Below are 16,118 nucleotides of genomic sequence, written 5' to 3'. Positions count from 1 at the left end.
TTTGTCTTGATGTCACTCTTGAAGGCAGTTGTTAACAAATATTACAAAATATCAATACCTCAGTGAAGATATTTGTAGGCTATCCTATTAGGAGAGGAAGGATTTGAAAATTTTTTTTTCTATAAAGTTTTGAGCTGTTTCTCCTTCTAAAGTCAGATGTCTCTATAAACAACTGCAATTTAATGAAGTTTATTGATAATAAGATGATCTTCACATGATCTAAATCTGCCCAAGATGATTTTTGCTGTGCTGGACCTTCAGCATATTGTAATGATATCTTTGACATCAAGACAAAGACTTTTGCTAAGCAATCAAAATTACAGTAACTAGAATGTGATTTTTTCCCCTTTTTACAGATGTAGATTTAACTAGCATAGTGCATAAGATTTACTGCTGCCCAGTCTTTGCCCAACTGCAAATGTAAATTGCAGTTGCATTCATTAATGTGTGTAAAATAGCAAGTACCTTGCTATTCAGATATTTTCATTAATTTCAGAAGAATTCCTTGTGGTAACAATCAAGGCGAGGGAGACCCCTGTTTATTCCTAGTTTAAGATTGGCTGTATTGGCTGTATTAAAATTGCATCACGTGTATTCATATTTTGTGAACGAACTCACATGGAAAACTAGAAATTTGTCTTATGGTCAAGTTTCAGAAAAACCCTTGCTGTCAGTGGAAGCTTGCATACGAACAGCAATGATAAAAAAAAATAGTGATTTCAGGTTTTCAGTTATTTTGTTATCTCTAGAACTTGCGTTCAAATGGCAAATTGTTTTAACTTCCCACAAAAAAGAAAGTATTTTGATCTGCAAGTGCATAACAAAAATAATTTTAATGAATCTTAATTTACTTGGGCAAACAAACTGTGCTTTCAAGACCAGCTTGGAGATAGATCTACCAGCACCCAAAACCCCTATGCCTGGGGCATAACTGTCAGGGGTATCTGCCCTGTTGGATACTATATCGTAACCAACTTCCTCAGGTAATGCATGGTTGTGGTTAGGCAGTGTTGGACTCTGCTAAAGTTGGTTGAGTTAGATTAATCTCATTTTGCAGTGAGATTTGATGACTCAATAGATCTACAAGGGAATGAAAATAGAATCTTATCCTTTATATTTGTCTTAAGCTTCCACGTCTCAGATGCTTTCTGTTCCAGACATGAAAAGAAGTACTGAACAAATAAATAAGCCATGCTGTCATTTATTATGCATATCTATCCCTTTACCCTTAAAATATTTGTATTGCATTTTTTATTTATAATGCATGAATATTACCATATATCATTAATGATTATTTTATATATTTTGTTTCTGTATTTATGTTTCTTTATTTTAATTTTATTTATAGCTTAGGGGTCAAACAACATGTCTGTCTACTTTTCCCCACTCTAGTATCTCTTCCAAACAAACAAATCCCCATTTATAATCTTGTGCACTTCCAAGGTACACAAAAACTGAACTGGAATGTCAGGTTAATAAAATTGAAAACTAAATATATGATGCTTGTTTTGCCTGAGCTGTGGTAAATTAGAACTTTATGGGAAAGGAGAATTGATAATTGCTGCCTTTAAGTGTAGGAAAGAGCCCATTAAAATGAGGCTGCTGTGCTGCTTTAAACAAGAGTGAAGTCAGCTGTATGCTTTGTAAAGCAAACCAGGTCTCTTTGCAGTCTTAGGGATCTGCTTTCCGGAACAGGAGCTGTAGAGATCTTTGAAACAAAGTGACTCTGTCTGTTTTTAAAGAAGAAAAAGTGTAAGAGACACTGAGTAATTTTAGAAGCAGAAAGATATGTTCAAAGTGGCTTACTCATCACAAGGGCTCAGCCTTTGGCACACTTTGCCCAGCTAGATTACTGTTAGTCTTCAGGTCTGTAGCTCCCAAAAGTCAACCTAAGTTTTTTTATTTAATGAAAATGGACTTGTGATTGAGACACAAGTGGGGAAGAATGAGGATTGCTTGAGGAGGAGTTAAATTGAGCTCTGTTCTGCTGAACTTGAACTTGTATTCAACAAGTTCCCCTGGAGGAGGGGAGACAGGTGATCATTTACCTTTGCTTTGGTAATGCTTTTAACACGTTATCTCAGTGTCCTCTTAGACAAATTAGGGGCAGGTGGTCTTGATGAATGGACTGCACATTGAGTGGGAAACTGGTGTGACCACTTGGCTCAAACAGTGGCAGTTCAAAGATATTAATAAAAATACAATTGCCTGATAAATCATCCTGAATTTCAGCTTTTTATGAAAACAAGATTCTGAGATCGTCTGCAAAACTTCAATAGTTAAAATGAGGCCTTGTGTCACTGGCAGATGTTATGTCAATACAGTGATATTTATGAGAGAGGGAAGTGTCCTACAGGGTGGAATTTACCTCTGGAAATGAACAAGACTATTGCAGTGGGTTACACAGGTCCAACATTCTCGTAAGTATTTGAAAGTCAGTGATTATACAATGGAAAACAGCTAAATTATTTTTTCCGCACAAAGGATGAAGTTCTTGCATTACTGTTAAACTCTGCGGGGTTAAACAACCCTCACAGGTCTTTTGGAATTACTGTTGAGCAGTTTCAATGTCTTTCTGCTATTGTATTCAATTTTACCTTGATAAAAATGGAAAGTGGTGCTCTAAGAAGTCTAACAGAGATCATGTTACAGTCCAGTGCTGCTTCTTGTGTAGTTATGAGAAGCCAGGCTAGAAAGGAGCAGAAAAGGAAATGCTCAGCATACCTTCCCAGAATTTGCACCTCTACCCCTCTCAGAAAAGATGTGGCTTTCTACAATTTCAGCTTTCCAGCAACTTTGCTTTGGGTTCATACATCATGTGGGGGAAAAAAGTGTGTGTGTTTGATTGCTGATTTATTTTTCAACTGTTCATCTGAGGAATTCATAATACTGGAAATACAGGAAACTTTAAAAATCTGTCACAAAGACAAAATTTAGAAACTATGAATAGTAGTAGAAGCAAAGAAGCAACATTTCTTACAGTGGAAGAGTTTTATTTGATGAGTAAGGCTGTATGCAGAAGGAGGCTTAGAACCCACTGGGAATTACATGATTTACAGCCTGTCAGCATCTGCAGACAGACAGGAAGCAAAGAGGTTGTATATAAGTGCTTGCTTCAATGTTGGCTGACTTTTCATTATGCAGACTGCACCAGTTAGAAGCCAATACAAGCACAGATTTGGTTCTTCGTTTGCTTTCTATTAATTTACTAGGCAGTAGTATGACTAAATTAAACATTATCAGAAAAACACAAAAGCTAGTATGTGTGCTTATATCTTTTCTCTGTGCACTTCTAAGATCATTATGGTATTTAGCTATGTATTTGTTACTGCTGAATATTTTAGTGTCCAGGTCTTTATCTAGATAAGTCAGTATAGTTCTGCATCTAGACTGTGGACTTTCCTGCTACAGAAAAAAAAATATAATTTCATTTGTGCAAGTAGTTTGCTATGAGAAGTCTACTTGGCATGATAACTTTTCCAAGCTGAAGTCATTCTCTGAAGAAGGAACTCTGTTTGTTTTTCTGGGGTTTGTTCAGTGTTGGCAGATAAGAAAACAGAAGGGGATTATCGATAATTAGGAAAATGGGATGCACTTTTAGGCTTTTAACTTCTGTCCAAGCTCTGCTGCTTGCTGTGAGATACTGACTCAATCACTTGCCATAAAGCTTTCAGAAGATCTTTAAAAAAGAACCTTGCTTCCAAGTGCTCTGGTTTGAGTTTATCCATGATGAAGTTGCATGTATTTTGTTCTAGCTGGAGCTACAAGTGTGTTGCCACTGTAAACAGAGATCTGAAGACTGGCTGTCAAAAACCAATTAGTAGAAACACTAACCACTTCTGAAGAGTAGTGGCCATGTCTCAGTTTACTTATCTATAAATTCAGTGCAATAGCTGAAACCAGGAAAGCCCTTAATCCCTTTGCATTTGTATTTCTTCAGAAAATACTAACATGAAATGTAAGTTGTTAAGTAATTTGAAAAGATGCTGTTTGGGAACAAAAAAATAAAATAGAAAAAAGTGCAAATGTACTGAACTTGACTCTGTCCTGCATGATTCCAATTTTTGAGGTCTAGTGTTGTTCATAAATTATTCACCAACATATATGATATCAGACAGAGAAGCTGAAAAAGTACCTGTATTTCCTGTAAATTTGATTAACTGAGAGACTGCATCTAAATTACTTTTCTGTTAATTTGAAATTATGGCAGTATGGGTTGGTGTATTTTAAACATGTTTATTAATGTGTGTATCATTCTGTTACTGCACACAAAGTAGAAATTCTTTCCACTGTTTTGTTTTAAAATATATAATAATTTATATGGACTAGTAATTTATTATTTGCATGTTTCCAAAAGGTGTGGGGTGGAACCTCCTGGATTAATAAAATTGGAAAAAGAGATTGAACAAGAGGAAACACTTTCAGCTCCCCTTCCATCTCCTTCACCATCACCCACAAAGTCTCCTGGGAAAAAGAGCACAGGGAAACTGTTGGATGATGCTGTAAGTTGTGGGAGGAAGCTTCTTCCTATCTTATTGATTCTGATACGCGCTTAGCTGCAAAATGCACACAAAGTCTAGCATCTAAGTTTAACGCCTCACTCTATTTTAAACATTTGTAGACTTATAGAGTTATTTGTTTTTTGACCACAATTATTTATGTCTGAAGCTTAGAAAAAAAAAATAGTCACACTGTGTAGGAGCTCTGCAGCTTAACTTAGCTTTGTGCTTAGGGCCACATTCCCTTCTTATTACTCTTTTACTCCTTATTCACCAACTCCCACTTGGTGCTTTGTGTGAGGAAGGACTGAGTCAGGACAAGATTTGGCTCATACTGACTTGTACTGAATGTTAACAAACACTTCTGAGATATTTCAGCTTAATTTTTATGCTGTTTTGCATGATTCTCACATAGTAAAAAAACAAGCATTGTTTTCCTCATTGTTAGAATCTTGCTTTGAATTTCATTAAACTTGTTGCAGCATATTGAGTGTTCATGTTTCTGGTGCAAACCTACAGGGGTTCATTTGAAATAGCTGGAATCAGATGAAAAGGACACATTTTGAGGCCATGAAGAGGTTAAACGGGAAAAGTACAAATCTAGCCTGTAAAAAGAAGCAGTTACCATAGTAACTACTACATTGCAAGGTAGATGTGCCACCTGGGAGTTACAAAGCACTTCTTGAAAAATCCATGTGCCACTTTCCTGTTACAAAGAGCAGATGGAATATAATGTTCCTTCATTTCATTGAAACACTTTTTTTATTTGATGACTATAATTACATTTAAAATTTTCTGGTTTGTATTTCTTCCTTAACTTTGTAAAAGCATTTGTGTTTCAAAAGAATTGAGAAAGAACAGTTATGTGTAGAAGGAGGCTAATGACTGCATATCTTGTAGAAATTGAACAGAGAGAATGTAGGTTTTCTCTAACCACCTCCTTTAATTTAGAAAGCAGTATGGATAGAAACAGAATGGAATTCATCCAGCTAGAGTCCTGACCTGCACTGCCCCAGACACTCACACCATAAAATAGCAGCAGTTTCTCATATAGTCCAGACTTAAAATAAAATAGAATATAATTCCTCCCTCTGCTTCATTATTTGATTTCCAAATTCCACTCAATACTTCTGTGTTCTTTGGGACAATAAGGCAATGGAACCCGCAACAGCAGGATCAGCAGTGAAGATCTTATTATCCTCTGTTTTACACCAGAAATAGATCTGTTGGCTTTCATTCTCCACAGGCAGAAGATGGGTCTATTTTGCTTACACAGTTCAAAACAACTTTGAACTTGTTTAGGCCCAGTTACTCTGGGTTTTTGATTCCTTATATAAGCTCTAGTGGACGAAGCATTAAGTTCCTACTACCCATTTTCAGCTATCAGGGTGATAATGCCATAGGATATTATGTCAGGAATCCCTCATTATTTAACAGTTTTCAGAGGGCCATTGCCAAAAGGCTTCCTAGGCATGATTCCAGTCTTGGTACCACCTTCCAAGAAATACAGGAATACACTTTTTTCATCCTCAGCAACCTGCACTTGTATTTAAGTCATCAGCCACTGATTTCATGTAAGTTATTCCTATAGTACATTAACTATCTAAATAGTTTGTTCACCAGAAATGGAGGCTAAGTCTCATCCATGTTGATAAAAATAATTTGAGTAACTGATCTTAAAATTCAAAACTTGATTCATTCAAACTGAGGACATCTCATCCGATACTTGAGAAATACTTTTTGTGTGTAAAACACACGTAGAGTTCCTCTGTTAAGTTTATTTTAGTTATTTTTCTTCATAAAAATATTATGCCCTGATTAAAAATAAATAAGTCTTAAGAATACTTATCAAAAACCCTCCGCAGGGTGATGAAGTTATTCAGATAAAGCATTGAACCATTTCAGAAATAATTGGAAAACCTTTAAATCACTCAACAGAGCTAGTTTCAAAAGTATAGAAACAATAATTGGTTGCCTTATAAGTTCTTTCTGGCATATTTAACATACTGTAAATTAATACTTAAAGCAGATCTGAAAAACATTTGTACTTCAAAAGCCTTATCTATTCATGATAAACAAAACACTCATTAGAGTGCTACAGCTTTGGCCAAGCATCTTTTCTTTTTATGAAACAATTTAAGACTTTAATTTGTTAGCTATTCAGAAAATATCCTTTCCTGGGCTTCTGACCATTTTTACAGGCACTGGTTTACAAACGGGATATGAAAAAGTCTTTGGAATATTGTTTGAAGTGGACAAATATCTACAGGTTCCTCTGGCATTTTGCATTGTTTGATGCTGACATTCTAGGTACATATTTTGTCCAAGTATACCACAGTGTATGAAAATGCTGCACTTATTCTTGCTGTTCCTATGCAGAAGTGCAATTTGATTGTCAAGGAAGAGTTTTGCAGCCAGATCTGCTCTTTTGATATTGATCCCTTTGCTACTTTCCCATCATTGAAGAGTACAAAATGTACTTTTACTAAACGTCACTGTCTTTGGTAGCACATGCCAGAGCAAGGAGGCCAAAGTCAAGCTGATGCAACTAATAACATGCAGAAAAGTGGTTTTCATCTGTTTTTTCTCAGCCCTTATTTTTTGGGGTTATGTAGATAAGTTTGGCAATGATAGTGTTCTTGAGGTCTCTTTAAATTAACTTCCATTGAACTAGCCCTAACAAGGAGAACATCAAATGGCAGTTGAAACTACTGAGGAATGTCTTGGCATTAATTTGTAATCTTGTCACAGTATTTTCTGTATGCTTTTTTCCTAAGGTGTTTGTGCACAATTTTAAAGAGGCAGAGCCTCTTACTGGTAAGGAAGATACCTCTATATTTATATATATTTAGAAGGCAGGATGCATCGTATGACATCTTCATTTTGCCTGTTAGCTGTATTAGCACTTTGAGCTGACTAACCATAAAATACTGAGAATACAGTTACAAAAGTTTGATGCTAAACTCCATGTAACAGACTGCTTGACTTCAGATAAAGAGTGCAAATTTGATGCTGAACTATGTAACATTTTAAACTCAGCTACTAAATCATTGCTATTGGAAGCACCATAGGGGGCTTTCTGGGGTTACAGAAATGTTAAGCAAAACCAAGAAAAATGTAATAAATTAAGACTTATATTAAATGATACATTATGACAAGAGTCTTATTGAATGTTTTGCTATCCATGCTATTTTAAACAGTTCCTATTAATAACTTGTTTTATAGGTTAAACACATTTCTGAAGATCCACCTTGTAAATGCCCTAATAAGTTCTGTGTGGAGCGTCTTTCACAGGGAAGATACAGAGTTGGAGAGAAGATCCTTTTTATTAGGGTAAAGATTTTATTTTCACTTTTGTATTTTTACTTTGTTTTTTTTTTTTTTACTGCTACCTTCTACTTTGAAAATTACATCACTGATTAACAGGAAAAAATATTATCTGGTTAACCAGCACTGACTCATTTTTATGACACCATTGGAGAATAAATAACCTACAGTGTGTTAACTGACCCAAGGAATTATTACTATGTGATAAATATCCTTCTGACTTTAGGTCATTGAATTTGCTCTCTCTTTAATTCAATTGCAACAACAAAAAAAAAAAGTCTTCAGAAATAGACCTGGTGACTTCTCAGTTTGGCTTGAAAGAATATCCACTGCATTAAAACAGCCTTTCTCCCACTCTGTTTTGACTGATATTGTCTAACTGGTCAGGAAACAGATCAAAGGCTTCATGATCTTTGAATTGCCAAGTCATGACTAAGATATATTGCTAAAGCAGCATGAGGAAACCAATAAAATCCACAGTATGTCATTTGATTAACAGATATTTCCAAACCTAGAGTTGTATTTCAGACTTTGTATGTAGATTATTAACTCCCATAGCACAAAGTTAATCAATATCAATATTTGCTACCACTATTATATGGCTGAAATTAGCACATCTATACTTTCAAAGATTAGTTCTTCTGATCCACTTAATCTTCTCTATATATGGCTATGGTAATAATTGAAAATACACTAATCTTGTTATTCTGTAGTTGTATGTTGAGAATTTGATTCATACTACACTTCTTTCCATCTTCCTCTCCACATGCACTATTCTTGAGTCATGACTTGACAAAATGATAGGTCTTACTCTGAAATGACTGTTATCCCTATTTTGCTAAAGGCACATAACTGTTACCTAATAAAACTGAGCACATGTAAACAGAAGAAGTCAGAGGGACTCCTTATCTGCAGAAGTCAAGTTCCTGGTTCAACAAAATACCAGAGCACTTATTCAGTCATAAACTTCTGCTTTATATAACTTACAGTGAAGTCAATGAAGCCAGATAAGGACTTGGGGTTTCTCGGGAGTGTGAAGTTGGGAACATGTAGAAGTACTGTGCTGAATAAGTACTGAGAACTCCTAATTAATTCAGTAATAGGTCGTAAAGGAGAAGAAATAAGGGATTTGTTAAATCTAACAGATAGTTTGAGATTCAACATGCTAGTATAAAGGATTAATAGCTTTTCTGATTTGCAGCCAGTGAGAGACTTTTTTTTAATTCTGCAGTATATTTAGGTAATAGCTTTATTGCTAGTTTCAAACCACTTTGAAGAAGGTAATAATTATTAACCAAAGACCTCAGTAATCTGGCACAGTTTAACATTTACATTTTCTTCCTTTTGGTTTTCATTTTTAAAACAGTATCAAAATATTTTTAATCTTTTTGTTTTAAGAAACTTGAGTTCTGCCAGAATGGTGAGTGTCAAATTCCTTTTTGCTGGCTTCTTTATTATGCAACCTAGTCCAAGCCAGATTTCATTCCAAGTTTGCAAACAAAAATCCCTTTTCATATCACACTACTGCATTCCAAGTTGAATTGTGAAAAAAAATAACAGTAATATAGATTAGGTATTAAACAGAAGTATTAAAGATCATTCCTACAAAACTTATATCAATGGAAACTTGCCATGCATTTCAGTGGGAACAAGTTCATTTTCCTAGGTTTTAAAAGTCAGTTGTCTTTTGGTTCTGGTTGGTTTAAACTTCATTTTGGAACACTTCACTGGATCACAGTAAGTTTTTACTCTTCACTCTACATGTTCTTGAGTACATAACTAGATATATTAGCCTTTCTTTGGAATCCTTTGGACAGTTGTGAAAAAGCAGATTTAAGGTGTGTAGCTGATTTTTAATTTTGTTGGTATTTGGCACCGAATTTGATGCCACTGAGGTAGTTCCTCCTAGGCTGTATGTTCTTTACACAGCGTGACACAGCCAAATACATGCCATTTGTTTACAACCCAAAGTGTTCTAGTTGAATGGAGATCAACAGTTTCTTTATTTTAAGATGGCATAGTATATCCACTACTGTGTTACCCTATTAGCTTTTTCCAGTAACCTCTATAGAATTTAAAACCTCTATCATTTCAGTAATGCTGCAAGTATGCCATGTGGTAAGAGTTAACTCCTATTAATTGATAGCTAAGATTATTTTTTCAGAAATTATTTAATATCTGCAAGTTCTGTTAGGAAAAAAAACCCAAAACCAGCATTCAAACCAGAAGAGAAAGTATCCCAAGTTCCTCTTTTTATTAATTTATATCTATATATGATATAAGTGAACAAGGAATAGCAGAGCAAAATAAAACATGGCAGAGCATAGATTTCATGTAAAAAATCACAGAAACAAAGTACATGTGTCAATTTAAAGTAATTCTAAGGAAAGGGAACATGTAGCAAAAAATGGTCCCATTAAAATTAATTTTTTTCTTTTAACGTGGGAAAATATTGCAATTCCTAATAGAAGTTTTAAATCCATGAATTAAGGGAAATGATGACACTTCATAAAAACATTAAGATATTTAAATCTTAATAAAATTGCATGCCCCAAAAGCAGTTTTTTACGCATGAAGTGTTTCCCTAGTGCATAAACTGAATATGATTAAAATAATGCTGTGGTGGCTTAGATGCTAAAAATTTATGTTCTATAAAAATTTATCTGCTTGTAGATTCTTTTTCCTTCCTTCCAAGTAGGAACAATTCTAAATTCCACTTCCACAGAAAAGACGGAAGACATGTTTTACAGTAAAGGATTATATTAACAAGTTGAAAAAAATGGCCAGTTTATTTAAAATTGAAACATTGGTTTACAATTAGTGGGATCTCTGTATGTGTACAACATACAATTAATCATTTGCTTCTTCACTCTCCTACCATCTTACCATTATGCCTTAATCTTTCAGAATGGAACTGAATTAATAAACCTATTTTTAAAAAACAAAGAATAACGAGTCATGAAAACTTGTACAAATGTTCGGTTTATAAATTGGGAAAGAGAGTCACAGAGTTTGAAGTTGCTGCTTCTTGCAGAAGGCAGCAAAGTTGAGATTTTTGTAGTAAGAAATGTCAGTCACACCTTTACAAAAAGTACTTCTTTAACAGTTTCAGTGACAAGAATTCTGTTTTCAAGTTACCTCATGTTGCATTGTATATGCATTAGTATGAAGATTTCCCACAAACTAACCAGCTTCTCTCAGAAAGATCTGTCATTTTGGTCCATACATATGATGACATTCAAATCATTAGGAAATTATCTTTAGTGCAACTGGAGTCACATTAGATGATGTAATGGGTCCTGGTTTTAAAGCTTCTGATTTTTCCTATGACATATAGATGTTCTCTATCTTGCAGACCAGTCGATAAGTATGTGATTGCTCTTAAATATTTGACCTTGTATCCTTAATAATTAATAAAATGTAACATTATTTTGCTATTGTAATAAAAATGTTTATTTGATACTTTCTTCTTCTAAATCCCAGGAAAGGAAAGGTGTTATTTACCTTCTACAGCACCTGTGTAGAAACTTTATTTTCAGATTCACTAACATATGTGTAATATATATATTTTATATATACATATATATATATATATATATCACTCTGCAGACAGTCTAGTATGCACTATTGCCTCTTCCTGGTGAGAAAAATGTACTTGTATATTAATACAGAAGTACATTTTGCTCAAAAACATCCAGGTAGGGATGATGTACCATATACCAGATAAGAACTGGAAAGAAGGAGAAATAGAAAGCAGACTGATTATACAGATCTCAAGCCTCAAATGCTTTGCTTTGCTCTGCCTTTCCAATTCAAATGCATAAGTTGTACCCACAGTTTTTGTGTGGTGTGTTTCTGTCTTTTGTTTTTCCTTCAGCATAATTTTCCTAGCTTTTTTTTGTCTTCCTTATTCCAAAGATTTTCACAGTTGTTCTGCTTTTCCCAGGCCTATTCACTTCCAATCTGTGAAAGAGTTTATGTTTTTAGTAGTGAAAATCCTTTCCTAAGCTTTATCCATAAGAAATAACTTTCCAGGATGTTTAAAATATCAAAATCATGGGCACATCAGGAGTTTTAATTAACCTAACTCCAAAGGAAATATAGTGGGATGCCTGGGATCTTGTGAATTAATTCTGAAAACATGTCTTGAGCCTCAGGACAGCAACATTCATTGGTCTCTTTGGACTTCTAATCTCAGTCTTCTTTGTGTTTGTAGACAACTACAGTAATTCTCAACTTGAGACTGCAAAAGACGTGGGGAAAGGCATGTCTGAAGTCCAGCCCTAGTTTATGCCCAGATACAGGCTGGTTTTGGAGACCTTTCAGCTGGACACTTCTTTATTCCGAGCCAATTCCTCTCCAACAGCTTTACAATCACAGAAAAGATGACATTTCAGTCTTACTTGTGCTACTGAAGGTGGAATTATTCTCAACCTTCTCATTTTTCATTTATTGTTTTTTAAAAAATAAGTCCTTAAAGGGCCAGTAAAATTCACTCCATAAGACTCAAGAGCTCTTGGACAAGCAGTACTACGAAAGGTGTCAGTGAGTTGGCTGGAATTGAGTGCTGCCTACAGAACTGTCAGGAAATCAGTTTTGTTCTATACTCTATCATTAATCTGTTGACATTAGGCAGAACCCTGCCCTGCCCCAGCTTAAGTTGCAGTTTGCTTGCTCTTTTAGTTACCCTTTCTCTCCTGCCTCTCCCTTTATTCTTTATTTTTTTCCCCTTCCTGCCTGCAGCTTTTCTTATTTAGGCCTAGATGCCTCCATGGAGCCAGAAGCCCATGGACAAGTCTCTTCACTTTGTACCTGATGATGCTGGTTTTGCACTCAATAAAAAAGCAGTTACAGCTCCACTATCTGGCCCTTTGAAGAACTGACATTTCTAGTTAAATAGTTGACTGACTTTCACTGAGGGTTATCCAAACCCATAAAGTATGAGAAATTAAATACATATTTTTTGCCCCTCTTGATTTAATTTTCTATCTTTTTTCACTGGCATACTGCATTTGTGCAGCCATTCATGTTAATTTAGTGTTTAGAACTTTGAAAGGGTTCATCAGAAACTTCTTTACAAAAAAACCCTTTGTAAGTCAAATTATTAGCTCCTAATTTAATGAAAAACTGTTGAAGTTACTCCTTTTTACTTTCACACAATGAAGTTCTTGTTAGACTTGGTGGAAATTTTTTTTACAGAATATATCTTTGATGCAATGTTCAGATTCAGTGGAAGTGACAGGCTGTGCAATAGCTCTGCAGTTTTTCTCACTAGTTTAGACCTGTTTCCCTCAGTGACCTCCTTCTGTGGACAATCAAATACCATGTCTTCTTTAATTCCAAGTGTCTCCCTCTATGCATTATTGCACAATGAAAACTCCATTTGGAGGTTAGAAAAATTTTTAGCAAATGATAATGTGCTTTTTTAGGGTGTAAGGCATCTTCAAGAGTAACATTCTAGTTCTTGAAACTACTAATACACTTGTGGTAATTTTCTGCCATAGTAGAAAATTATTATTTATAATAGTATTTATATTTTAGGCTTCTAGAACTGAAGTTATAACAATATTACATTGCCTGAAATTAGTAGAAAGAGGATTCTTCTCAGGAGGAGGCTAGGGTAGAGTATTATGAAGCTTTGTGTCTAAAAGTATCACCCTAAAATTCAGCTGATTTCCTTAGCAAGAGCTAAAGATGGCAAAGCAAGACATTCCCCAAGTGCCTGAGTTTCCTTTTCTGGCAAGAATAAACTAGGGTAAAATTACCCTGCACAACAGCATCAGAAGTATTTTCTGTGTAGTAATTAATTATATAAAAAATTGTCAATACATTAAAGGTAAATAAAGATTAATAACAAAGCTAGAAAAATATGTAGTATTGATCTCATTATTTTAGCTTTTTTTTTTTCCCTCAATACCAAGAATACAAAAATAGATCAAATTATATAACTCCCCTCTTCTCCCTTTTTTGCTTCTCTTACTCCTTTCACATTACAGGTAACGGACCAGCATCTCCACAGCTAAGAACACATATAGACTGCTAATCAAGTCCACCATTAATCTACAGACAAGAATTTTCAAAACAAAACCACCTTTATTTATAGTGTATTGTTGAGAACTAAGGATTAGGTCCCGTAAGTTTATACAGAAAATGTTACTGGGGAAAGTATTTCCTTTCTCTCAGTTATCATCTTGTGTTTCTGTTAAATAGATGAATCATTTTATAAGAATCCATTTGACATTTACTAGACAATAATATAATCTACATTAATGATGGGACAGCAGCATGTGCTCGCAGTTTAGAAAGCAGTTTAGTAAACCTGATGCTTTAGAAATGGAGATGCTGCTATTTGTAGTGTTGCATTTAAAGGATAGCACTGAGCTTTACATTTCTTCTTTAAATTTTGGTGAGTTGACTCGGTATGACGCTAATGGGAATTATATTCAAGGTAAGTACATTATAGTACATATATACATTATAGTCAAGGTAAGTACATCTGTCTTTTATAGAAGAATGCTAAAATATTACTAGGGTGAATTTAAGTTAATATTCTTCACTGTGGGTTTTGATAATTGCTATACAATGTTAATTGAAAAGGAAAAAATCCCACCTGATTCTTTATGATATACAGTGTGTACAGTATACTTTTATACTGTAAACGTAACTTCTGCTGCCATCTGGAGAGAAGAAAAAATGTGGCTCATGTGGTGGCATCTGTTAACCAAAGCTTCTGCACTGTTCATAAGGGATTGTCATTGGACATTTAAGATTCAGGCATGACAGTGCATTGATTATCTATTGCCATATTCCTTAGCTTTAATGTAATACTCTTAGAGAAATCTTAGCCTACATGGGAATTTCCCATTGGGCTTTTTATCTTGACTCGGGAATGATGGTTCTGCCTAGAACTGGGCTGGCCACAAAAATGGTATGTAGGTTTTTAAAATATTTAATACAATGTGGTTTTACCTTTCTATTCCTAAAATAACAAGGGGAAGTTAGAGTGCATTTAAAAAAATATTTTATTTCTTTGTCATTCTCTTGTCAGTGTGAGAGCAAACTTTTTCCTCTTGTTATATTCAGTTACACTTTGTAAGCATTCATGTTGTTCACCAAAAACTATATCTACTATCTTTAATTTTCAAACTCCACCTCTGGCAATATGCATGTAAAGGTATAAAGTACTTTTTGCAATATATCAACACTGCAGGATTTTATCCCATGTGTTTATTGATGACTTTGTCCCCTCTGATGCCTTCTAGTTCTGACCAGAGGAAAAGTAATAAATATTTCCAAATCCTTTGTCATGCTGAAATGCAGAACATTGTATTTTAATGAGCATGATTTGCATGGCAGAGAATTTATCAACTTGTCTGTTCCACTAGGACTTTGTCTTTGCTAGCAGAAGTTGTCACATGCCCACTCTTTCTGGAGAGATGCAGGAAGTTGAATTTGAATCTCTTTGTAAATCTCTTATAAAGTTCTGAGGGTCTGAGGGGTTTTTTTGGTTTTTTTTTGTTTTTTTTTAGACTCAGAGGGATGCTTTCATCTCGCCTTCAGGGTTCAGTGGAGAGGAACAAGAAATTCCTCTCTATTTTCTATGATAATTAATGGGATTGATAATCAAACTACAGAGTTACATAGCATTTTATATTATTTATCTTTCAGATTAAAAATGTAAAAATTAAACTGTCAATTTTATATATTTTTTGTTATAAATTTTGGGGATGTTTTTAACATTGATTTATTTAGATCCTCTTTTGAGATATTATGCTGCAACTTTAAAGAAAAAAAAACTTTAGCTGCATCTGCATCAGTCAGTAGGAATGGATTTATCTTTCAAAATGTAAAAAGAATTTTTTAACAAGAAACTCTTATGGTAGCAATGGAATAAAACAATGAAACTTTTATCTATAACAGTTATGTCCTTTAATTATTTATTAGTCTAGACTATTTCAAAGACTATGAAACAGTCATGATAAATTCAGTATATCTCTCTTATATTGCAATAACATAGAAACTCTATTGCAATAACATATAACTCTTAGGATATATTGAATAATGCTTTTTCCGTGCATATTTTTAGATTTTTATCTAACTACAACATAAAAAAATTTCCTTTCAAATACAATTTGCTTCTAATAATTTAGGATAGTATTAATAGCTATTTTTACTTCATATTTTAAATTCCATTTGTTAATGTAAATAATTAAAGAAAAATGACTGGCACATATTCTTGCCTACATTAAGGTAGAATTAAGGAAAAAGATTTTAAGGTTAAGTGCACTCAAA

General features: G+C 34.2%; 1 protein-coding gene across 2 annotated transcripts in view; it reads left to right on the top strand.

The window, feature by feature from the left end:
* The window catches only part of GAS2 (growth arrest specific 2), an 81,744-nt gene that overhangs the window by 39,079 nt on the left and 26,547 nt on the right, over positions 1 to 16,118 (top strand). For both annotated transcript variants that reach the window (XM_053979474.1, XM_053979473.1), the window contains exons 6-7: positions 4,358 to 4,502; positions 7,725 to 7,832. In XM_053979474.1, coding sequence (XP_053835449.1) covers positions 4,358 to 4,502; positions 7,725 to 7,832 — 253 coding nt within the window. The remainder of the gene's footprint in view (positions 1 to 4,357; positions 4,503 to 7,724; positions 7,833 to 16,118) is intronic.

This window comes from Vidua macroura, chromosome 6, assembly GCF_024509145.1.
Source record: "Vidua macroura isolate BioBank_ID:100142 chromosome 6, ASM2450914v1, whole genome shotgun sequence".
Classification (NCBI taxonomy): domain Eukaryota; kingdom Metazoa; phylum Chordata; class Aves; order Passeriformes; family Viduidae; genus Vidua; species Vidua macroura.
This window is presented reverse-complemented; position numbering and strand designations above follow the sequence as displayed.